Source organism: Leucoraja erinacea, chromosome 25 (assembly GCF_028641065.1).
Source record: "Leucoraja erinacea ecotype New England chromosome 25, Leri_hhj_1, whole genome shotgun sequence".
NCBI classification, from domain to species: domain Eukaryota; kingdom Metazoa; phylum Chordata; class Chondrichthyes; order Rajiformes; family Rajidae; genus Leucoraja; species Leucoraja erinaceus.
Genome location: NC_073401.1, coordinates 12143538 through 12169220, shown reverse-complemented (window position 1 = coordinate 12169220; position 25683 = coordinate 12143538). Strand labels below are relative to the sequence as shown.

Here is a 25683-nt window from a genome sequence, read left to right as displayed (position 1 = left end):
ATGTACCAGTTAAGTGACAGTGAAATTTGAGTTACCGTACAGCCATACTAAGTGAAAAGCCTCAAGACGCACAACCACATAAAATAAAAGTTAACATAATCATTCATCACAGTGGATTCCACATTTCTCACTGTGATGGAAGGCAATAAAGTTCAATCTTCTTCCTCTTGTTCTACTGCGATCGGGACAGTCAAACCATCTGCAGTCGGGGCGATCAAAGTCCCCGCAGCCGACGATCGAAGCCCCCTTCAGGGTGATCGAAACTCCAGCGTCAGGGCGGTTGAAACCCTCTGCGCGGCATGGAGCTCCTGGTTCAGCCTCTTCTTACCAGAGACCGCGGGCTTCACAATGTTAAAGTCCACAAGCCCCGCGGTTGGAACTTCGATCCCCGGCAAAGGGATCGCAAGCTCTGCGATGTTAAAGTCTCGCAGACTCCCATGGCTTGGAGTGCCGGGTTGATCTCCAGCAAAGGCCGCCAACTCCATGATGCTAAGCCGCATTGGGGCCGGAGATACTATACGGAATATAATCGCATCTCCGCCGAAGTAAGAGATTGAAAAAAAAGTCGTCGCCCCCCCCCCCCCCCCCACATAAAACAAACCAAGGAACACTAAAACATACTTTTAACACATACTAAAAATAACAAAAAGAGAAGAAAGGACAGACAGACTGTTGGCGAGGCAGCCACTGCCGGTGGTGCCACCCGGTGTACTTCAAATCATGTTATTTGATGCCAATTAGAATCCTAATGACCTAAACTGATTCATTCTATTTACACGTGGCATGTTTACTGTGGGATTTGTTTATTTTTCAGATATTCATGGAGCAGCAAGTGAACTAGCAGAAATAAACAACAGGGATATAAATAACATCAGATATGCGTTGCTGGAGAAATATTTATGTCCTCCCACGTTTCTAGATTTGGTGAGTGTATCATAGAAACATAGACATAGAAATTAGGTGCAGGAGTAGGCCATTCGGCCCTTCGAGCCTGCACCACCATTCAATATGATCATCAGTGCAAGGATGTCAAAAATCTGTGTACGTTGTGCCTCTTTGCACTTTTTTCAGTAAATGAGTGCAAGTAATATACTTTGTTGTGCCATAAAACCGCAGTTATGGGAGAAAGGTCATGAACCTGTAACATTAATTCTATTTTTCTTTGCACAGTATTTTAAGCATTTTCTGTTTTATTGCCAGCATTTTTCTTAATTTTCAAAGGATAATAGATGTAATTAACAAGAATACTAAAAACTGTTTTGATTTGCAATATTATAACTTATTATGCTTCACATCTCTGCAAGGTTTGATTAAAAAGAGACTGAATACTGAAAATGGGGGGAAAATGATTAAACATGCAATTGGCAATCACGGTCGGAAAAGAATATAATGATTTGCGTGGAGTGGAACACTAAAACATACTTTTAACACATACTAAAAATAACAAAACGAGAAGAAAGGACAGACAGACTGTTGGCGAGGCAGCCACTGCCGGTGGTGTCACTGGATTAATAACGAACAAAAAAAAAATATCCGGTAGGCCTTTAGGGAGTGTTTTTGTTTATTCTGTAATTATCAAATTGAAAAGCAAAATCCTTAGTCACTTGCCTTTCTCTCTTGTTTTGTTGGGATATGGAATTAATCAGGCTTATTGCTTCAAAATAATTGAGAAATAAGCTTCAAATTAGTGTCTTTCTCCAATATAAAATATATTCTCAGTAAGGTAGGAATAAAATTACTTAACTTTGCAAGAGGGGTGCTTCAATCCCCTTCTTTCCATAAAATCAGATTTACAAATGGAACATGATGTGATAAGTGTCTTGATAAGACACATTGTCCAGTAATGGAATTGCTCTCTAATATAAACCATTACTTTCTGGTAAAAAAAAAAATTACATTTGCATGAGTAATGTGGTTGTAATTACTGATATAAATCTTATGTAGTGTAATACACATTTTACGTTTATGTTAACTAGATTTTTTTTAAATTTCAGGATAAAAAGTCACCAGAGATATTTAACAATGTGCAAGAAGATCTGGCACTGATGAGGCAAGTTCCTTCTGTTAAAGTTTCTGTAGAGGGAGAGCAATTTACATCCTTTGGCTATCTTTGATTAAAGCAGAAGGACAAAGAAATACGGAGTTTGGATATAATACTTCCATTTTAATTTCACTTGTTTTCTGTGGTGTTTTTAGAAGATGAGGGGATGACTGTATAGCATGCGACATAATAGCTTTTCACTGTGCCTTGGTATATGTGACAGAAATAAACTAATATAATTTAGCTCTTTTGAAATTACCTTGTGCATGGTTCCTTCTTTACAGTAAAGCCCGTTTAAACTTTCTTTGCCTGGTAACGTTACTGGGGTTAGCTTTATTTTGTTAATAAATTACTATTTTTAAAGAGCAAAGCACAAAGTGCTGGAGTAACTAAACGGGTGAGGCAGCATCTGTGGAGGGAATGGATTGGTGATGCTTAGGGCTAGGACACATCAGACTTCAGTGGGTTAAGCGAATGAGAGATGCCAGTGTCTCTTGTGGTGCTGTACATGGTTGTCACTTGTTTAATAGTTGGAAACTATTTAAAGTTTTGTGTACTGACATTCCTGTCATCATGAGTCGTGTGCACAAAATATTAAAATGGATTTTCTTCTAAATTCAAACATGAATGAAAAGAAGAAATAATAATACATATGTATAGACTGTATTACGAATGCACAAAATGTTTACTACACAAATAAACTCTGAATTACTATATTGAGATTATATGATAATCAATATTGTCTTGTTATTCATTTATTAACTATGTAAAAATGTATTTGGATACATCCAAATTCCTTATCAACCACACTTGATCAATGGCTAACGTATTGAACAACGGTGCAAATATATTTCAAGCCGCATTTAGCTGCAGTATCTTGCTTTTTCATAATTTTTTTTAACCAAATTCAATGATTTATATTCTGCAATTAGACATGCATTTGAAAATCTTTCATGCCTTTTTTGTTTTACTACCATTAAGGTTCTAATAGTGTTTTTTTTAATCTTCGATGTGGCAGAGCTGTCTACGTACTTCAAATCTACCCAGTTGACCACAGTGCTAAGTTACTTCTTGCTGTTGCAACAAGTTCATCTTCGGTATGTATCTTTTTAAAATTTAGACTGTTCATCAGCAGCACATTTGCTCTTTGGAAGATACTTGATTTAAACAAGTTTAAATGATGTTCAGAATAACAAACATAGCAACTTGTATATATTTTATGTATTTTGTATGTGGAAGTACTGTTTTTTCTGTTTTGTGGAAGTCCAAATATTTTTCTATGGATAAATAATATTGAGAGACTAAAATAACAATGGAATGAATAGTTATGTTTAGTGGGTAAAGTATATAAGAAATGTTAGGTAGGTAGTGATAATTAATTACAATTTAAAGTTTTGTGCACTGTGAATTGCCAGTCATCGTGCTATCGAGTTTTGCACAAAGTTAAGACATCTTTATAAATAAATGATATTACTTTATTACTAATTACTGTATATTTAATTTTTATATTTTTATGCCTTTATTTTCTTTTACTGGGCAAGCTAGTTGGTCCTGTTATGTAATTGGTAAGGAATTCACAGACTGCTAATGGTATTAGTTCAGTTCAGTTTAGTTTACTTAGTTTATTTAGTTTACCAAGGTACAGTGAAAAGCTTTTGTTGCGTGCTAACCAGTCAGCAGAAAGACAATACATGATTACAATCGAGCCATTGACAGTGTATAGGAGTGGAGATTTAAGTGTGGAGCGATTGTAATATGTGATTGTAGATCTGCTTATGTGGCTTGCACGCAAATAGTTGCTTGGATTGGACGCTATCTTGATAGTCTATTAAAATGTAAGGACCGAAGCTAACTTTGAACCACAAAGTTTAACGATAAATGTTGCTCTCGATGTCATATTTATGTTTGATAAATGGTCTTATTTCTGGTGTTTTCTAGCCTTTTGGTGGAGCCCAAATGACATTTGCCCACAGAAGCCGTGCTTTGCAGTGTCTTCTTCACATTGCAGACAGCGAGACGATAGCAAGTGTCAGTCAGAGGTCAATTTCACAAATCAAGTAAGTACTGTTGAGCTATTTGATATAATAACCTGTGAATGTATCTTGCAAATCGAGCCGTCATTCCCTTGCATAGGATGTGGGAAAAATGTCTTTCCAAGTTTTTTACTTCACAATACATAATATTTGGGACAAAGACCCATCATTTATTTATTTGCCTCTGTACTCCACAATTTGAGATTTGTAATAGATTAAATCACATGCGGTTAGAGTGCACATTGTCAGATTGTATTAAAGGCCATTTATCCATTAATGTTAAGCTATTAATAAGTATGTGAATTATTTTAAATAAATATTTTCATATTTGTAATAAATATAATTTGGAATTGTTCTTACAGGTATTACCTGAAGTGTTGCATTTATTTGGCTGAATTTGAAATCTTGAACATACCACATACCATTGAATCATTCCAAAACAGTAGCAAAGAAGGCATGATCAAAGGTTTATGGAAGAACCACAACCATGAGCCTCGCGTTAGTATAAATATGAATGCATGTTTAATGAAAAAAAAAGATTTCTTAATTAATTTTATGATTGAAGAAAGTGTGTGTACATATGTAGATTTTATCTATAACATGATGTACTTTCTCTTTCCTCATCTGTATAAAATCATCATTCCTGCACTTACACACATGATGGAAATACCTGAAGCTTCATCAAACCTTTCCTACATTTGCAACCTTTTTAGGCAGTGAATTATAATCTCATATTACTCTTTGTGAGAAAATATTTTTTCTCCTGCCTGCTCTGTTCTTTTTTTATAAACAATGAACAATTCATGTTCCTAGTTATTGAGTTCCCTGGTCGGGAAAATAGATCTTTCCTTTTCATTATGATTTTGTACGCTTCAATTATATCTCTCTTTCATTGTTCCAAAGAGATGCTGTCTGACCCGCTGAGTTACTCCAGCTTTTTGTGTCTACCCCAATTTACTCAATCCCTATGCGTGATTCTCCAGTTCAGACAACCACAGTGCTGATTTTGACATGGTTGTCAAGCTCTGTAATATTTGTTTTCAAATTCAAGTCCAAGTCTTGTGTATATATCATAAAAAAAATCGAACTTAATATTGCACACTGCAGAATCCAACCAGATGTAGCTTTACAGCAGGGGTCGGCAACCTCAATTCAAAAAGCCTTTCTTAATCTTGGATATAACATAATGATTAAGGACATATGATTTAAGATATAACACTGAGCTTTCTAATGGCAGATTTCAAAGATTCTCAACCTTTTGAGAGAAGAATTTCCTCCCCAGTTTTAAATGGGCATTGGTTTGGTAGTTAGCTGTATATATTATGTATATGGTCTAATTTCTTTGTTTGTATGTTAGTTATTTACATTAATCCAGGTATTCTCAGAGCTTCATAGGTTTAGGTGTTTTTTTGAAGAAACTCTAATACATGGTATTTCTTTTATTCAAAGGCTGTTAGGTTGATCACTGAGTTGAGCTTGGAGTACAGGGTGTATGATCCACAGCTATGGAATGGAATATTGCAGAAATTACTGGCTTTTAATATGGTGAGTGAATTAACTGAACTGTTTGGAAGACTTTAGGCTGACAGAGTGGCGCATGAGGTGGAGCTACTGCTTCATACCATCAGGATTCAGACCTGACCTTGGTTGCTGTCGGTGTGGAATTCGGACATTCTCCCTGTGATTGCGTGGGATTCCTTTGGTTTCTGTGGTTTTCTCCAACTTCACAAAGACATGGGGGTTTGTAGATTAATTATCTTCTGCAAAATGCCCTTAATGTAGGGAGTGGATGGAAAAAGTGGTATAACATAGAACTAATGTGAACGTGTGATTGATGATCAGCATGGCCCCAGTGGGCCGACTAACGCGTTTCCATGCTTTGTCTTTCAATCACTCAAATCAGAAGTAAATAGAAACAGAGAAAGCACATGAAAATGCCCTGTCTTTGCTTGACGGAAAGCCCACAGCCCTGCACAGCCGACAAATTCATCCTGCAATGCCAACATCTTCCAAATGCTTGTTTGTATGTAGGGGATAGCCATCATTTGGTTGTTCCTAACCAGGAAACTTAAATGGCAGGGCATATTGTGAGAAAGATTACATAGGACTTCTTATGCTTGACCAAAAAGGGCAAAGTGTACAAAGCTATGTTGAATTGATGTAAAACACTGAAGCTTGCATTCAATTCCAGTTGCTATTGGCTAGGAAGGATGCTAAAATCCCAAGGAGTTGCAAAAGGGACTTGTTGGAAAGGTTTGGGGATAAGGAATTTTGGCTTTGTGATTAGATTGGAGAAGGCTGGATTTTTCTCCAAAAGCAAAGACGACTGGTGGGTGAGGTTTAAAGGGAATGTTCAAGATTATGATATATTTCGATACGTTTAAAAAAAGCTTCTCTGTAAAGGATGGTTCAAGACCCAGAGGATACGATTTCAAAGTGATAGATAATGAACACGTGGAAATGCTCTTTTAAAAAATAACATTAATTAGAGTGTTTATGATCTTGTCACAGCCTGTAAGAAAGATGGAAAACTGATGCAGTCAATCAAGGCTTTCAAAAGAAAATTAGATGGGCATTTGAAATACTAGTGTCAATGCTGCTGAATTAATTGTTCTATAAGACTCAGGCATGGTCCTGGTAGACTGTGCCTTTACAATTAGATAAGCTTAAGATAACAGCCTGGCCCGCTGTGTTACTTCAGCATTTTGTGTCTACGGTTTAAACCAGTATCTGCAGTTCCTTCCTACACATTAAGATAACTGAAGGTATGCAACAGCATTGTGACCACTGAGATGAAAAGATAAAAATAGAATCTCATTTCAAGTTTCAACAACACATCGTGGCTACAAATAATCGGACTGAGCAAATGACAGTGTTAGCGAGTGATAATTGGTGGTGATAGAATAAAGATAATTTGTAATGTTCTTTTTACAGTTGGTGGAATATTACTCATGCGGGACTGGTGGTTAGACACACATTTTGATGATGAGGTTAATGAACAATAGAGGAGATGATCAAGATGTAGAGACAGATGTTATTGTCATCACCATCCTTAACCATAGCATATTCTGTGTTTAAAATGATACTGGGTCACTGTTGTGAGACCAGCTGTTTTTCCTCTTTCCCCTCCGTACTCATGGCCACTTGCATGGTCGTAATTTCCATATTTAAACCTGTGTCAAATCACTTTGGTGTGATGTCGCAATGTAATAGTGTAAAAGAAGATCAGAAACAATCTTCTGTTTACAGACGGAACATTTATGAATTTCCATATTCAAACTAGTTCAATTTTTATTGCTGTTTTTATAAAATATTGAAATAGGAATATTTCAACAAGTAGCGTTCAGAGGCTCATCCTTTATATTGCTTTCATACTTTTAATTATATTTTGAAATACTACTTATGCACTTTTGCTCATATGGTTTTGTACTAATATTCAATGTTTGTTTTTGTACAGACTGATTACCTGAGTAAAGTTTTAGAAGCAGTCACTGCAGTTCTGTCTTTATGGCAGGTATGTAGAATTTTACTTTGTATGGTGGTAGACCTATTGCTGATCTTTTGCGATGTTAAGATTTAAACATTTAAACATTTTAAAATGATGAGATGGCATTGATGATTGTCCATTCCTTTATGTGAAAGTGCAAAATAGGTTCTCGGCTCCACAGTTGCAAACCTTCGCAAATGTAATCATTGTCCAATGATCAATTTCTCAATTAGTCCTTTGTCATGTTGTAGCTCCGTTAAATCTCTTAGAACTAAAGTTGAGAAATTAGGAAGGTCAATAAAGAAATGGCGATGATGACATTAAATCATTTTTGATTAGTCTTTTGTGCAGAAGGAGGCTGAGATTAAGTAGGAACTTAAATTACCATTAAAGAGCAATTGGTGGATAACTTGGGGATACTAAAATGATTTGATATTGATATTGGAATGATATTGATATGGTGCTTCTATGGCTGTTACATTATATGAGATTGGCAGCATCACCATTAAATAAGATCATGCTAATCTTCACTTTAAAGCCAGTTTCCTGCATTATTATTCACTGATTCCTTTAATATCAAAAATGTGTCCATTTCTATCTTGATTATGCTGAGCTGTTCATCTTCTCTGACTGAATCCAGTGGAGAGTTCTAAAAATGTGCAAACCTCTGAACAAAGATGTTTTTTTTGCATCTTTGTTCTGCAAGGCCAACACAAATTTGAGATGACAACGTCTGATTGTCAACAACCATGGGAACTGTCAGCTCTGCAGCTACACGGTGAAACCACAAAATAATTTTGTATATTTTATTGAGGTCACTTTTTTTTCTAAACTCAAGGATTTTGGCCAAGTCCGTTAAGTATTTCCTTATACAACAGATTTGCCATCCCAGGCTTCAGTGTGTTAAACCCTCGGTGCATGCATTTCTTTTTGTGCGTAACCTTCCTTTTGGTGGGAAGACCAAACCTGTACTTAATATTTCAGCTGCAGCCTCACTATGGCCCTGTAGAATCTGGATGTACTGTATCAATGCTTGAACTGTGAAACTGTTGCTGTAAAGGCCAATACATCACTTACCTCCTGAATTGTACAATATACCCATGCATAGTTTGATATACCCAGCATAATTGATGAAGATTGTTCCCGATGTTGGGGAAGTCCAGGACAAGGGGTCACAGCTTAAGGATAAGGGGGAAATCCTTTAAAACCGAGATGAGGAGAACTTTTTTCACACAGAGAGTGGTGAATCTCTGGAACTCTCTGCCACAGAGGGTAGTTGAGGCCAGTTCATTGGCTATATTTAAGAGGGAGTTAGATGTGGCCGAGGGGATCGGAGGGTATGGAGAGAAGGCGGGTACGGGATGCTGGGTTGGATGATCAGCCATGATCATATTGAATGGCGGTGCAGGCTCGAAGGGCCGAATGGCCTACTCCTGCACCTAATTTCTATGTTTCTATGCCCCTCTGAACAGCAACGTCATTCAATCTTTCAGCACGCAAACAACACTCCTACATTTTTCCACCAAAGGTGGTATCCTCAATTTTCCACATGATATTCAGCTAAACCCCTCACTCCCCTCCCTAATGCTTTTCTGTATCATCAACAGATGTGGCTGTATTACACCTGATAACATATCTCAATTGTTGAAGCAGATCATGAACAACAGAAGTCATTATTTTTTCCAGAATTTTATGGACTGACAACAACCTCACACCATTGACTTTATTTTTGGTTGTTTCTGTATTATGCCCCTGTCCCACTTAGGAAACCTAAACGGAAACCTCTGGAGACTTTGCGCCCCACCCAAGGTTCCCGGAGGTTTTTGTCAGTCTCCCTACCTGCTTCCACTACCTGCAACCTCCGGCAACCACTTGCAACCTCCAGGAACCGCACGGAAACCTTGGGTGGGGCAGGCTTTTGCCGGAGGTTGCAGGTAGTGGAAGCAGGTAGGGAGACTGACAAAAACCTCCGGGAACCGCACGGACACCTTGGGTGGGGCACAAAGTCTCCAGAGGTTTCCGTTCAGGTTTCCTAAGTGGGACAGGGGCATAACTCTCAACAATGTTTTCTGCCCATCTGTTGTTTTAGTTCCACAGGTGATTTTACTAATCGATTTAATGAGCTCAGCTCCTTATTCTGTACTATCTTTATGCCATCTTTTTATTATTGTGGCCATCTTGCCCCCTTATCAATTTTGCTTATTTAGAAGAGATAAGCAAAATTGGTAAGGGGGCAACTTTTAGAAAAGTTGAGTATCCTGGCATATTAATTTCAAAGTCTTTGTCACTTCACAACTATATAGCAATACATTTATTAATATGCTTATTTATAAATTGATCTAGGTTTATTTAATCATTTATCACGCCCATAATTATAAAATGGCACAGCACAGACACTGGAGCTTTGGCCCAGAGTGTCCGCACAGAAAATTATGAGAGGTTAAACTAATCTCCTTCACCTAAATCATGCTCATTTATTTCTATTTGTGCCATTCATTCACCAACTAATGCGAACTCAGGCCGTTCTCATTAGCCAATACTTGCCTGCGTTGGTTACCCTCTCTGATCATATGTTTGTTAATCTTCAGCTTATTTTCATTCAGAACTGCCTATGTTTTCTCTTGCGCACACACACATGGTATTTTCCTTCTTTTACTTACCCTTATGCTCAGCTTTTGTCCTTATATTTTTCTCTCAACTCAAAATGGAAGGAAACATCAGTAATATATTCATGAAAGTCTGTCAGGCAATCATGTTGGCAAATATTGATTCGTCAGGTCCAGAGTGCAACTTGGGTATTTCAATATGACATATTTGCAGCTTCAAAAGTGAATTTGCTTCTTCATATTACAAATTCTTAAATTTCTGTTCATTTATGGAGGTAATGCTCTTTCACCCATTGTTGAAAAGTACATTTATTTTGCACAGATTCCCAATTTTACCAGAGCATGGCGCAGTGTAATACTTGCACCTTTCCTTACAGGTAAGAAATCGTTCTTTTGAAATGGATTTCCACTCAAAACCCAATTGTAGATGCAATAGTCAGAGTCTGTCTTTTTGAGTTGTTTTACAGATGTAGGCTCTAATGATAGATAATGATACAATCATTTTTATAAAGGTGTCTTAAATTTCAAAATCATATATAAAGTGAAGGTGAAGCTTTGCTTGGTAAGTGGTGTAACCCCTCCCGATAGACCACCAAATACTGTTAGAGTGGACATCAGCTATGTGGTGGGTGAAAAAACAATGGTCACAAATTGTTTTTAAAGTACAGAGGAATGAGCTGTATGCCTTTAAGATATTGACAGTAAAATAATTAATATTAAATAATAGTATATAGTAATAATAATAAAGGATTCTAAAAAGATCAAAAATCCCATTCCTCTCCAGTTCCTTCCCTTAAACCCCCGTGTGCCCTCTGTTCTGTTCCATGCCCTTCAATTTGGAAAGATGGATGAACTTGTTCTTCAGGGTAAACAATCTGGTTGACTTGGAGGGTGAAGGTGGAAGTAAGTCTATTAGAATATGATATAGCAAGAGAAACAGGCTCAGATACGTAGAGCAATTCAGCAAATCGTCTAGTGCAACAAAAGATGTTTTACTCAATGAAATGATAAGCAGATTGTTGAATTACTTTTATCCAGCGCTACCAGTGGCTGATTAATTCCTCGAAACATGAAACATGCACTATTCTTCCCGGATTTAGTCTAACCTATTTTTCTTGGCGAGGGCTTTTCCTAGGTCAAGGACCCGGGTCCAAGTCTAAACATAAAATGTAAGATATTTATCCAGAGGGTGGTAAATCTGTTGAATTCTCTACTCAGAGAACAATGGAGTCTTAGTCAATGAGTAAATTTGGGATGGGTATTGAAACAATTCTGGATAAATAATGAAAATGCAACACTTCCCCCGCCCCCCCCCCCCCTCCCGGGATATGATTTATTTTAAAGTTCTGTGCCGCAGTATCCAATTCCGAAATACTGAAGCATACGGCCCAAAATATGTAGGAGAATGCAGCAAAGCACATGCATCTTTCATGAGTGGACCTATACTTGATTTGGCTTAATGCTTTACTTAAGATAATGACTATTTGATTGTTAAATAAAATATCTTTAGAAATGCTCCCATCGATGTGCTTGCTTTGAAACCTTTACACAGTCCCATTAAAAATTGTGACCACTGTTCTGAAAGAAAATGTGTAATTTTGAAATTATATCCTTTTTTATATATATCTTTATTCAGCCTCGTGTCCACCAAGTCCAAAACAACTGAAAGATTGCTATGAATCATTTCTGCTTGTGATCAAGTAAGTGCTACCAAATATAAATCAGATAAGCCTGCGTGCAAATGAACTGTTTTGATCCCCATTACAATGTTAGGTCCAGAAAATTAATGTGAAGATTTGGACACATTCTGGGAATTCCATTTGGAATTTATGGAACATAAATAAATGCATATTTCTTGCTTGCTCTTCCACACTGGGAAAGTCTGTTGGAAATTGCTTTAGAATTGATGGATACAGAAGTATTGAGGCCTGCATTAATGATGCAGTGACTCATAGAGAAGCTGGTTACTGAGTTTCTTTATCTACAGGCATTTTATGATCACAGTCTGTAAAACAGGTTCATTAATTTTTTTGTGTATTTAAAATTCAAATGCCAAATTTTGTTTTGCTTGCAAACTGTCTAAAATTAACGACTATTTTCTCATGCCATTTTGTGGGAATTTCAGTCATGATGCACATTCACTTTCTGTTGGCCATTACTTTTACTGAACACTAAAACATAAAAAAATTTTGATCAACATGTGGACCTCCAGTATTGTCTGTGCAGAATTTGCACCTTCTGCCCATGACTGTGTGGGTTTCCCTTTCTCCAGGCTCCTTCCTCAGCCCACTGAGATACCAGTGAAAGTCAAGATATTCTACAACCTTCTCAGTAAATAGACTGTTCATGAACGATGGATTCCAAAGCTCTGAAGACTTCAACCGTTGCACTTTTATACCTAGCAGAACACCATCCATCAGTTCAAAATTCTTACACACCCAGCTTAATTCATCAATGTACTTCCCATATTTTCATATTCCCTACAGAAAACACAGAAGCCTGGGCTAGACCACCCCTGGTCATATTACATTGCGGGGCAGGCAATTGAGGGGTCAAGTGGTCTCATACCGTTCCTATTTTATGATGTTGTTGAATTAGTGTTACAATAACATGGATGTCATTTTTATACATTGTGCTGGTTCCTGCCACCTGCACTAACCTGAGTCAGATGCAGAGGACCAATCTGGACTTGGACTTGACCTGGACTTCCATTCCCACAGCAATAGCTTACACCTTGAGTGTCAAATGGCAGAGTTTATACCGCTTGCAAGAACTCTTCATAAAGCCCTAGCCATATGAATCCCTTTTCTGTGCCACAGTATTCCACCTTGCAATAAGTGAGACAATGCACCAAGCAGACTGATCAAGAAGGTACATACCAAGTCATGGTTGCCTCCATTTAGCAACCTTTGTTTCCAACCCATCAGCTTTATGTCTTCAACCTTTAACGGTTCTGTCAAGGATTTTAATTATTGAACAAAACTTTTTTTTACAAAGTTTCATATGATAATTGTGACAGCTCTACAATTAATTTATTGACTGGGCTATCCTGAAATTGTGAACAATAAAAAACATCACATTTACTCTTTATAAAAAGATGATGATTATTTTTAACCGTTTATTATATTTGGTTCTCAAATATGGTTCATGCCATTCATTTTATCATCAAACTATCCCATTTTGCAAAGTTAGCTATGTTTTGGCTCTCTTATAATATTTAGTCACCATCTGAATATTTTGCATCCAATATATTTTATGACAATCTTTCGCAAAATGTGTCAACAAAAAATGTTTTCAAATACTTAACAGATCAGACAGTATTTGGAGTGTGAAAAGCAGAATTTCATCAAAACGATCATGTTGGAAAACACGCCTGTTTTAAGTAGCAATGAAGGTGGGAGGCTTCGCAGAACAAAGAATGTCTGCGAAAGAGATCACGAGAGATTGAATGACAAACATATTGGTACCAATTTAGACAGGGTGGTGAAGTGTTTTTCCTTGCAGGTAATCTGGCTGGAGTAGGTATAATGAGGGGAAGAGATAAAGGAAACAACCTGAACTTTGAGATACAGAATACACCAGTTGCTAATAATCTAAAATAAAAGGCATTACTGAAAATACCCAGCAATTAGGCAGCATCCATGGAGGGAGAATTAATGCATCAGAACTGGCCAAATACCTGAAATTGTTGAATTCTAAATTGGGTCCTGCGGGTAAGTCAGGTGCTGTTCCTTGATCATACTTTCCACTTTGTTGGAGATGTGCAAAGGCAGAGAGATCAGAGTAAGAGTGGGATAGTAGTAGTGAATAAAGCTCTGGCTTACCCATGACAGAATTGTTCTGCAAAGCAATTGACCCATCTGTATTAAGTTTATTTATAACAAAGTGTTCACGATGCAAGCACTGAAAGGAAAAAGTAAATCACAGCTCCATCTGAAAAGAGTTTACGGATGCAGGACAGCGGTAAAAGGAGCAGGTGTTGCTTCTCCAGGGGTTGCATGGGAAGGTGCTGTGAGAAATGGGGTAGTTGTTGGTGAAGATGGAAAAATGACCCAGGGTCCCAGTGGGAACAATCTCATAGGGATGTTGTGGAGAGAGGAAAAGATATGTCAGGTAGTGTTGACTTCTTAGTGTAAATTATAGAATACAATCCATAGAATAAGGACATTGGTGGAAGGGACGATAGGGCAATAGGAAGCTTATCCACTCTTGCTCTGGATACAAGAACGAGTGGAAGCAGAAGAGTAGACGATGGAACAGTTCCACTTTAAGCACTGATTTTTTGGCTGAATGAATGTTATCGTTCCAGACGCATCTTTCTTAATGCATTTTGAAGTGTAAATTTATCCAAGGCACTGTGTGTTTATACAAAGTCCATGTGAAAATACATAAAATGACAATTTATTACGTCTGGGAAAAAAGCTTCTGGCATTGACATTTTGTTTCATTTTCATTTATCTGAAAGGTTTTCTCATTAAGTTGATCTTATCTTGTGTGATGGTAAAATGCTTTTTATCCCATTTATTTTCTGATCCTAAAGATGTCCTGTTGTACCTGATCTCGATTTGATTGGTATTGCAAAGCAATACGTCCAGCTGAAGTTGTCAGCGTTTGCTCTAGGTTGTTTGCTGCTTATCCCTTCAGCAGAAAAAAAGAAACAGCAAATACAGGTATGACGTTTTTGAAGCAATAAACATCAGCTATTTGCATGAGTATTTGTTTACTGGCAGAAATACTGGAAGTCTGAGGCTGAATGCAACTTAATATGATTGTGTTGTGTAACTTAATTTAGACTGGAGATGATGACTTTAGTTATTTATAATCAATTAAGGTAATAGAAATAAATGGGATGTCATGTTACTCCCGCCAAGCAGATAACTAAAACAAGATAAACCAGTGTATGAACATAACACAAAGTGCTGGAGCAACTCAGCAAGTCAAGCACCTTCTGATGAGGACATGGTATAGATGATGTTTCGGATCAGGACCCCAAACAAGCTAACAATGATCTACTCTACATTTTCCTTGAATTTCATCTCTTTTGATGTCGCGTTTTCACAGCTTACACTTCCTTATCTCTGTGTCTCCCTCTCCCATGACTCTCAGTCTGAAGAAGGGTCTCGACACGAAATGTCACCCATTCCTATCCCAGAGATGCAGTTCCTTCCTACACATTTGGCCTATTAATTCATGTCCTCCACAGATGCTGCCTGACATGCTGAGTTCCTCCAGCATTTTCTGTTTCAACTCAAGATTCCAGCATCTGCTGTTCCTTGCATTTCCAGTGCATGAACATATCTCCTTTGGAAATATGAATTAATATACACATTTTAAATATTTGTCTATGACATACAGAACATATGTTTAAATAATGTTGTATAATATTTCTCTCTTTTTGATTAAAGGGATTTCTCTTGTCTGTTGATTCTGTGACCCTTTTGCAGCAAGTTGTTGATCACATGACAACGGGAGAGGTTGCAGGATATGCATCCAAGGTACAAAAAATAGGCATGCCAATACTGAAAGTGTTGCCTCTAAAGGTTTATAAAATGTTATTGTTTTGGACATTATCCCAAGGATCTGAATAATTAAATGAGCTAACATTAAAATTATGAGAGGGGTAGACAGTCAAAACCTTTTTCCCAGGATGGAAAAATTAAATACTAGAGGGCATTGCTTTAAAGTGAAAGGAACGAATTTTAAAGGAGATGTGCGGGGGCATTTTTTTAGCAGAGGGTGGAGAGTGCCTGGGACGCGCTGCAGGGGATGGTGGTTGAGGCATACGATAGTGGCATTTAAGATACTTTTAAATAGGCACATGGATATGCAGGGAATGGAGGGATGGGGATTATGTGCAGGCAGATAAAAGATGGACATCATGTTTGGCACAGATATTGTGCGCCGAAGGGCCTGTTCTTCTGCTGTACTGTTTTATGCATTACAGTCAATATTCATTTTTTGTGAGAAGCATGTTGTCAGATTAATGTTAAACTAGTTGACTAGTTAAACTAGTTAAACTCGCTTCGCAGCGGCCTCTGCAGTCCGTCTGTCTTTTTGTTATTTTTTGTCCCGTTTTAATGTAGTTTTTATTTTTTTTTGATGGGGTATTTTTTGTGTATGTGTGTGTGTATGTGTGTGTGTGTGTGTGTGTGGGGGGGAAACTTTTAAAATCTTTCCCCTGCACGGAGAACCCGACCTTTTCCCTGTCGGGTCTCCGTTGTCATTGGGGCTGCAACGTGGAGCGGCCTCCAGCAGGAACGACCTGGGGCTCCAGTTACGGAGCTGCGGACCTACTCACCATCGCGGAGCTGGCCGAGTCCGGAGCGGGTGGAGCGGTGGTGGCGCGCTGCTGCGACCCGACCCTCGGAGATTCGGAGGCTCCAACCACAGGTCCGGTGGACAGTAATACTGGGAGCCCGCGGGTCCCTGCTGGGAGACCGCTTTTCGGGGCTTCCACAACGGCGACTTCTCCCGCCCGAGTCGCGGGGTCGAGGAGTACCTGGAGCGGGGCCTGACATCGCCCAGCGCGGCTTCAACGGCTGCGGGACTTTGCTAGCGCCCGCCGGGGGCTCCAACAACAAGACCCGGGGCGCTGCCTTGCATCGTCCGGCGCGGCGTTAATGGCCACGGGACAATTACCATCGCCCGCCGGAGGCTTTGATTCTGACATCGGGAGGGGATGGGGAATGCAGGGGAGAGATACGTTTTTTTGCCTTCCATCACAGCGAGGAGGAGATGCGCTGTGATGGATGTCTGTGTAAATTGTGTTGTGTCTTGGGTCTTTTTTTCGTGTGTATGACTGCAGAAACAACATTTCATTTGACCCTCTATGAGGTTCAAGTGACAAATAAATTGTATTGTATTGTATATATAAAATCTTATTAAATTGTTTAGGATTCGTGGTGAGGACATAACTCTAATGATTTTTTGAGCTGTTTCAACCAACATTAATGGGAAAAAGTTGATGGGGAAAGATTTGGGTAAACGTTGAATTTTGGACCAAGTTAGTGGTTGTAAATAGCAAGGTGGGGCTTTGATGTTGCTGGCAGGTGAAAACCGTGCCATGGGTCAGGAGCAGGCAGGTTTGGGTCAGGAACCAGAAACCAAGACTAAAAATGAGTAATTGCATATGTGGAGCACGGGAATAATTTTGGTTTTAAAGTTTGCAAGAACTCAAAAGACATGAATAAATTATCCACTGGTAAAAAAGAAACGTTAAAGACCCTTGCAAAAAATCATTGATGCGTGAAAAATGTATTAGCGATAGGGTTTGTATCTGTCCAATGCAGAATTCCAACATGCAAAATGTGCCATATGCATTGGTGGCTTTTGTCCAGAGTTCTGTCTTTTCTTGCCTCCATCATCCCTTCCCATTTGTGATACTTGAAACTCAAAAATTGCAGTGGATTCATGTTCTCACTATGACCTTATCCCTCATCAACAATTGCCTTCCATCTTGTATTCCTCCCTTGTCTTGGTTCAATTATCCAGCCAGCCTTCTGAGTGGAACTGCACTTGGTCTTCCCTTCTAATGTCAGTGATACAGGGAATCGACTATTTAACTTTTTGGTTGTTAATTTGACGCTGCTTGTTTAACCACTAAATTTAACTCTGATTCTGTTTGAAAGATGGTACATCAGAGGTTCTATTACCAAACTAATCTGCTACTTTGGTTAAAGCTTGGTATCTGTGGCAGCTGGAAATCTAAAATAAAAACAAATATTACTGACAATGTTTAAAGAGATAGAAACAATTTTGTGGTTCTCAGTTGATCTTTCATCAGAATTGCTATATTAATTGACTCTTAATGTATTGGGTTATATGCAGGCTATAAGTTGCGAGCTTGAGTTACTTTAGCAAACCACCAATTTAAACAGGTGTCACTTCTTGTTTTAAAAGCTCTAAAAAGTCCTCTACTTTGTTTTAATCTTCAAAGATTAAGGAGTTGGCGTTGGGTAGCATTGCAGACAAGAAAAGCTACGAGATGCTTATTGGATCAAAATATTTTCCTTTTCTAAAGCAATACATGATTGATAACAATCGTGTGAAAGAACTTGTGAATTACCTTGTAAATAGGAGCTGGTAAGTATAAAATGAGTGGGAGTATATGAATAAATGGAAATTATTTGACAAATAATGATCTAGATTCTTTACGGACATTTAGTTTTGCTTGTCTTTATGATTCTTAACAAAAAAACAACCTGCTGGAGGAACTCAGCACATGAGGCAGCATCTGTGGAGGAAATTGAACAGACATTGTTTCGGGTCAAGATCCTTCTTCAGACGAAAAGCCCCAATCCGAAATGTCTGTCCATTTTCATCTACAGATGCTGCCTGGCCTGCTGAGTTCCTCCAACAGCATATATTTTGCTCAAGATTCCAGCATCTACAGTCTCTTGTGTCCCTCTGTTACATTCTGAGTTCGGGGAGATTAACGTGACTTCTGTTCTGGATATGCCCTTGCCATTTAATAAAAACATGGAAAATCTGTTAGTACCTTCCTTCAACCAGTATTTTCTTCCCATGGAATAATTTCACACGTTCCATACCAAGTATCTTTCTACTTCTATCTATCAATAAAACTCTTTTATGGCAGAGGTAGATTGATAAGGAAGAATTCTAAAATCTTGCAGCCCAATGAGATTCTTTGATAGGCAATCACTTATTTTTAAACTGTCACTGTGTGTAGATTCTCCCACAAGAGGGAACAACCTCGCCACTTCCACCATGACCAGACCCCTCATGTTCTTGTACGTTTTAACAAAATCCACTTTCACACTTCTAAATTTAAGTAATAATGTTGATAGGACATGGATAATATCTTCACAAGAAACTGCAGGTGCTAGAATCCTCAGCAAAGGACAAAGTGATGCAGAAACGCAGTGGGTGAGGCAGCATTTGTGGAGGGAATGGTCAGGTGACATTTCGGATTGGGACCCTTCAGACAGAGCGAAATATGGGGGGAAAAGTTGGATGGGGAAAAGCCTGTCGAGATAGGTGGATACAGGTGAGAGGAGGGTGGTTAACAGATGGGTGGAATAAGTAACAAAGACTGGAAGTGAAAAGTATACAAAGGTGTCAGATAAGAAAATAAAAAGGAAATGTAAAGCCAGAGGGAATGATAAGAGGGGGGGGGGGGGGGGGGGGTAAAGGGGAAATATTGGACTTGGGGATTGGGAGATGAGCATACAGGGAAGGGGAAAGGAGCAAGTGGGAGAAATGTGCGCGCGCTGCGGTGGGAATGGGTCAGAGGAAGTGGTTTGGGTATTACGTGAAACTGAAGAATTCAAAGTTCATGTGGTTGGATTTAAACTACATAGATTATTCATATAGGTTAGATCTTGTTGCAATCAAGATATATGTTTTGGATATTGTATAACATGTACATATACTCCAAAATAAGTCCTTTTTTCATTTCTCCTTGATTTTAATTAATTTACCTTTACTCCTACAGCCTCAATGAAGCTATCTCTGTGGTAACTGACTACTTAAAGCATGAAGGAAGACCCATCAAATCAAATATTTCTCTTGATTATTTAAAGGTACAATATATTTTTTAATGTCTATTTCATGAATTTTCTTTCAATAAGGCCATTCTCATGTTTGGCAAAAAGTCCTATTATAACAAGTTATAAAATAGTTTCTCACAAAATAACTTGTAATGTATTACTCAGATTAACAACATTTGTATTGTTTATTAATGAAATCATAAATTTAGATGACTCGGGTTAGAGTAACCCAGCGAGAGGGAGCTAACTTAATGCAAAAAACAGGATGGCAGCAAATAACTTTGTGCCTTTAAGTCTGTGATGCCTCTAGCCCAATTCGCACTGATAAAGGGATGCACAAGTTAAGGCAAGATAAGGCCACTGGCTATCACCCTCAGTATATCAGCAATTCTCCAAAACAGATTTTTTCCTTTTAAGAAAATTAATATAGAAACATAGAAAATAGGTGCAGGAGTAAGCCATTCGTCCCTTGGAGCCAGCACCGCCGTTCAATATGATCATGGCTGATCATCCAAAATCAGCGCCCCGTTCTGGCTTTTTTCCCCATATCCCTTGATTCCCTTAGACCTAAGAGCTAAATCTCTCTTGGAAAGATCCAATGAATTGGCATCCACTGCCTTCTGTGGCAGAGAATTCCACAGATTCACAACACTGGGTGAAAAAGTTGTTCCTCATCTCAGTCTACCCCTTATTCTTAAACTGTGACCGCTGGTTCTGGACTTCCCCAACATCGGGAACATTTTTCCTGCATCTACCCTGTCCAATCCAAATGTTATATGTTTCTAGAAGATCTCATCCTAAATTCAAATGAATACAAGCCCAGTCGACCCATTCTTTCATCATATGTCAGTCCCGCCATCCCAGGAATTAACCTGGTGAAATTACGCTGCACTCCCTCAATAGCAATAATGTCCTTCCTCAAATTAGGAGACCAAAATTGCCCACAATACTCCAGGTGTGGTCTCACAATGGCCAACTGCAGTAGAACCTCCTTGCTCAAATCCTCTCGCAATGAAGGCCAATATGCTATTAGCTTTCTTCACTGCCTGCTGTACCTGCATGCTTCTCCTAATCTGACACCGTCCAGATAATAATCTGCCTTCCTGTTCATGGCACCAAAGTGGATAACCTCACATTTATCCACATTATGCTGCATCTGCCATGCTTCTGCCCACTCGCCAAACCTTTTCAAGTCACCCTGCAGCTTCATAGCATCCTCCTTGCAGCTCACACTGCCACCCAGCTTTGTGTCATTCGCAGAGTTAGAGATGTTACATTTAATTCCCTCGTCTAAAACATTAATATATATTGTAAACAACGGGTCCCAGCACCGAGCCTTGTGACACCTCACTAGTCACTGCCAGTCAGTCTGAAAAAGACCCGTTAATTCCTACTCTTTGCTTCCTGTCTGCCAAACAGTTCTCAATCCATGTCAATGCCCTACCCCCTATACCATGTGCTCTAATTTTGGACACTAATCTCTTGTGTGGGACCTTGTCAAAAATTTTTTGAAAGTCCAGATACGCCACATCCACTGACACTCCCTTATCCATTCTACTTGTTACATCCTCCAAAAGACTAGTCAAACATGATTTCCCCTTCATAAATCCATGCTGACTTTGACCGACCCCATCACTGCTTTCCAAATGCGCTGCTATAATATCTTTCATAATCGACTCCAGCATATTCCCCACAACCGATGCAAGGCTAACTGGTCTATGATTCCCTGTTTTCACTCTCCCTCCTTTCTTAAAAAGTGGAGTTACATTGGCTACCCTCCAGTTCACAGGAACTGATCTAGAATTGAGAGAACATTGAAAAATGATCACCAATGCATCGGGCCACCTCCTTGAGATCTATGGGATGCAGACCATCAGGCCCTGGGGATTTATCTGCCTTCAGTCCCAACAGTTTACCTAACACAATTTTCTGACTAATGTGGATTCCCTTCAGTTCCTCCCTCCCACAAGATCCTCGGTCCCCTAGTATCTCCGGGAGATTGTTTAAGTCTTCCTTAGGGAAGACAGAACCAAACTACTCATTTAACTGTTCTGTCATTTCCTTGTTTTTCATGATAAATTCAATATATTTTTAAAGAATGAATAACTTTTTTTAAATGAATTTTTAATGATTTTTATGAACATTTTATTCCACAGGAGTTTCTTGATGATCAGATGGAATAGCTTCCTTGACCTTCCTGTGGAAAAATACGTTGCTCGAAATTTTGTCACGTTCTTGTACATGTTATACTTAGCATTAGAATATTTGCTCAGTAGTCAAGATAGAATATATTGAAATCTATATGAATGGGGCAACTAACAAATGATATCCAAGGAGGTTTCCGATAGCAGGTGGGTAAATGCACTGACTAGCATTCGGTGGGCTATTCAGAACACGAGTCAGATTTGCACCTATTCTACGGTGTTTAACATTCTTAGATGTGTGTTTGTGTCAGGAATGTATAACCTTATTGTTATCTTGTGATCTTTCAATTTGTCCCATTAGATTTTGGATTTTTTCCTTTGTTTCTTAGCAACCTCATTCCCAGAATAAGGAAGGGATAATCATCATTCTTGTTTCTGACTAAAATCAAGAGACCTTTGGACAAATGTGCAATGTTTGCCAACTCTATGTGGTTACAAAGTCTGGATTCGTTTACTGAATTTGGATTTCCAGCATCTGCAGTATTTTGCTTTGGGATTACTGGAAGTCGTCAACTGGCATCTTGAAGAGAGATGAAAAAGTGGATTAATGTGCTTGTATTCCATTAACACAGATGTTGTTTATATAAACTTTATTTATAGAGCGACTTTTCACATCCACCAGTATACACGTTTTCAGTAAGCAGTATGTAATGTCAACTTCTGTGACTTCCAGAGATTGTTGAAACTGCTGTTAATTGGAAGAAATTGTATTTGGCTACCCATGTGCAATATTTGCCAAATACATTACAGTATATGGAAACAACAGGATTATTTTAAAGTCTCCATGCAATATTTAAAAGTCTTCGTATATCATTTTTGCAACCTCCTCGTGTATTAATGACATAAAATAGAAGTAACATGAGACCTTTATTCATCCAAACTATTTATTGCTCAAATGCCATCAAACTACATGCATTGTTAAAACTGATTAACACAAGTAATCTAGAAAAAATAGATTGTTTTTTGGTAAACAAAGTTTTTGTAAATCTCTGTGATTGTAAGATTCACAAAATCTTTAATATGCTTGAATTAAAATCCACATTTACTGCTTGCACTGTTTAAAATTTACAGTGACAATAAGGAAACAATTATTTATTGATATTGACTGCAATAGGATTGTGAAAAATTAAGCTCGGTTATGAAACATTTAAGATTGTTACTTTCACTGACATTTATTTTGTTCAGATATTGGTTAATGGGATGTTTATTTTATTTCTGTTTTGAAAACCAAATGAGCACATTTTAAAAAAAAATCGAAGCATATTACAATGAACAATTAATATTGCAAACACTACTTATTTGTAAATGCAAGCACTTGAGGATCTTGTATGATCCAGAGAAGGCAAGGAAAGATATATCACCATGAACAGTAGCTTAAGATACTGCGACTTCTCTGACCACTTGTTGGTTATGAGATGGGTGGAAATTGACAATGGTACAGCATAGTAAGGCAACTCCCCAGTTCAGTTACATTCGATTCACTCCCATTGTCCAATGTTCAGCAGATCTTCTTGCATTTTCAGTGGGTGTATGCACTCTGTTGCCTTCCTGCTACCAGCCTCCCAGAGGTTTGCATAAAGTTTTCTTTTAAACCGGTTTAAGTGCCAGTTGTCATAATATGACGTAATTCTGATCTTTTCTCCTTGTCTGAACTGGTTGCTGTTAGTGGTAGAAATGCCAGGTGCGTTTTGAGAATTGATCATTTCCAGCTTATTTTGAATGCTTTAGGTGTAAAATGTTTTTAAATTTTGAACTTGAGAAATAATAGACAATTGGATCAAGCATGCTATTGACGTAGGTTAGGCAGAGTGTAACGTAGAAGCCCTCAACTGCTGCCCAGTATTCCTTGCTAGCTTTAGCCTTCTTTGGTTGCATCAACAGTACAACAATTCTTCCAACGTTGCTGGGCAGGAAACTGAGTACAAACACCACAGCCACAGCCACCACGACACGTTTAGCCTTCATGAACTTTCTTCTGATTTCATTTTTTGTGGGCCGAAGTCTTGAAACGATTGAGTAAGTACAATAGAGGATGACAGCCAGTGGTACAACAAACTCAACAACAAACAAAACATCATGCCATGTTGCACCAACATTTGAAGGATTGTACAAGTTGAAACTTTCACAGAATGTAAGGTTATTCTGCTTAAACACATGACTTTCAAAGAGAAGGTACGAGGTCATTGCTATCATCATAGCCCAGATAAGAGTCACTCCAATTATTGCATGTGCTTGAGATAGAGAGTTCAGTTTATGATGCGGATGAACTACTTTGAAATAGCGATCTAATGCGACAAGAGTGAGAAAAGCAATGCTTCCTGCTCGGTTCAAAGACACCATAAATAATAGCACACGGCAAGCACCGTCCCCAAAAATCCAGTTCTTTTCGTTCACATAGTAAGCCAGTCGAAATGGCAAGCAACACATCAAAAGAAAGTCAGCTAGAGTCAGGTTAAACAAATAAACAATACTTGGTTTTGAAGGTTTCATCCGAAAGCAGAAGATCCACAAAGCAATGGCGTTCCCAATTGAGCCAAGAACAAATTCCACCAACAGCAATGGTACTACGATATTCAGTAGTTTGGTTTCATCTAATTCATTTGTGACATTCATTGTTGCACTCTCTGCTGCAAGCAACAGTCTCTTGTATTTTACGTGAGAGTGGCTTATATATGACCATGCAAATCAAACAGTTCCCATTTAACATGTTGGCTGGTGCAAGTAAATTGACTCGGTTCTAGTGCTGATGCAGTGGTTATTAGTTCACATTTATATTGGTGGAGAAATTTCTGTTGTTATTTATACATGTAATACTGGCATTAATTGTAGATTATTTTTACATATTTAACCCATTTGCTGATGTGGAAAAAATCATTTACTATTTGTCTTTTTCAAAGAGTTTCATAAATTTTAAACAGACAGACTATTTCAGCAAATTTAACATATATTTGTTTAAGAAGGAACTGCAGATGCTTGAAAATCAAAGATAGACAAAAAATGGAGAAACTCAGCGGGTGAGGCAGCACCTATAGAGCGAAGGAAATAGGCAACGTTTCGGGTCGAGACCCTTCTTCAGACTGAGGAAGGGTCTCGACTCGAAACGTCGCCTATTTCCTTCATTCTATAGATGCTGCCTCACCCGCTGAGTTTCTCCAGCATTTTTGTCTAACCAATATATTTCTTGTTTTTTTAAGTATTAATTTTTCATAGATCTAATTTGGAATCGTTCTCATGTTCTTCCTGTATCCCCTAAATTACACCTAGTACTCAAATCATGACATTGGTTGAGAAAATTATTTGGAAAGAAGGATTACATTTGGTACAGTAAACTAATTGATCAGTAAGAATAAAGCAAAAGAAACGGTGTGAGGGGCAAGATAACTGAGGATTGAAACTGCCTGCAGGATAACGTAAATAGCTTTTTAGGATAGTTTAGATTATGCATTTGAATCCATAACTTGGTATGGCTGATTCCCATCTGAAATATTGGGTAAAGCTCTATTTACTGTTTTAGCAACACAAAATATGCAGCAATTGGATAGCCAGATCATTGCTCCGCAAGGCAAAGTAACCCATCCTGAAATTGTCAACGTGTTTATTGATGCATTTGAGAGATTCTCTGGGTAAAACGTCAATAGTTAATCGACCATTGCTGAGCAGATTACAGATTTTGATGTCTCAAGGTATCAGGTTTTACGAGAAAAGTGAAATTTAAAAAAAAAGCTGACATTAATTAGAAGAAGGAAATATTTTTGGTATCTGAGAGGTCTAATGTAATTGTATAATCTTAGCAATAAAGGAAA

At 38.3% G+C, this 25683-nt stretch overlaps 2 protein-coding genes across 2 annotated transcripts in view; one reads left to right on the top strand and one right to left on the bottom strand.

Moving 5' to 3' along the window:
* kntc1 (kinetochore associated 1) overlaps nucleotides 1-22930 on the top strand; it is a 120292-nt gene extending 97362 nt beyond the window's left edge. Inside the window, exons 51-64 of the mRNA XM_055655690.1 lie at nucleotides 815-924; nucleotides 1995-2050; nucleotides 3060-3138; nucleotides 3980-4098; nucleotides 4437-4572; nucleotides 5524-5619; nucleotides 7532-7588; nucleotides 10490-10544; nucleotides 11804-11867; nucleotides 14708-14837; nucleotides 15573-15662; nucleotides 18104-18249; nucleotides 19622-19709; nucleotides 21833-22930. Of these exons, the coding sequence (XP_055511665.1) occupies nucleotides 815-924; nucleotides 1995-2050; nucleotides 3060-3138; nucleotides 3980-4098; nucleotides 4437-4572; nucleotides 5524-5619; nucleotides 7532-7588; nucleotides 10490-10544; nucleotides 11804-11867; nucleotides 14708-14837; nucleotides 15573-15662; nucleotides 18104-18249; nucleotides 19622-19709; nucleotides 21833-21859 (1253 nt within the window). The 3' untranslated portion in view covers nucleotides 21860-22930. The remainder of the gene's footprint in view (nucleotides 1-814; nucleotides 925-1994; nucleotides 2051-3059; nucleotides 3139-3979; nucleotides 4099-4436; nucleotides 4573-5523; nucleotides 5620-7531; nucleotides 7589-10489; nucleotides 10545-11803; nucleotides 11868-14707; nucleotides 14838-15572; nucleotides 15663-18103; nucleotides 18250-19621; nucleotides 19710-21832) is intronic.
* Nucleotides 22931-23049: 119 nt separating this feature from the next.
* LOC129709381 (hydroxycarboxylic acid receptor 1-like) lies at nucleotides 23050-24843 on the bottom strand. Its single transcript, XM_055655691.1, has one exon. The coding sequence runs from the start codon at nucleotides 24491-24493 to the stop codon at nucleotides 23591-23593; it is 903 nt and encodes a 300-aa protein (XP_055511666.1). The 5' UTR covers nucleotides 24494-24843; the 3' UTR covers nucleotides 23050-23590.
* Between the last annotated feature and the right edge of the window lie 840 nt (nucleotides 24844-25683).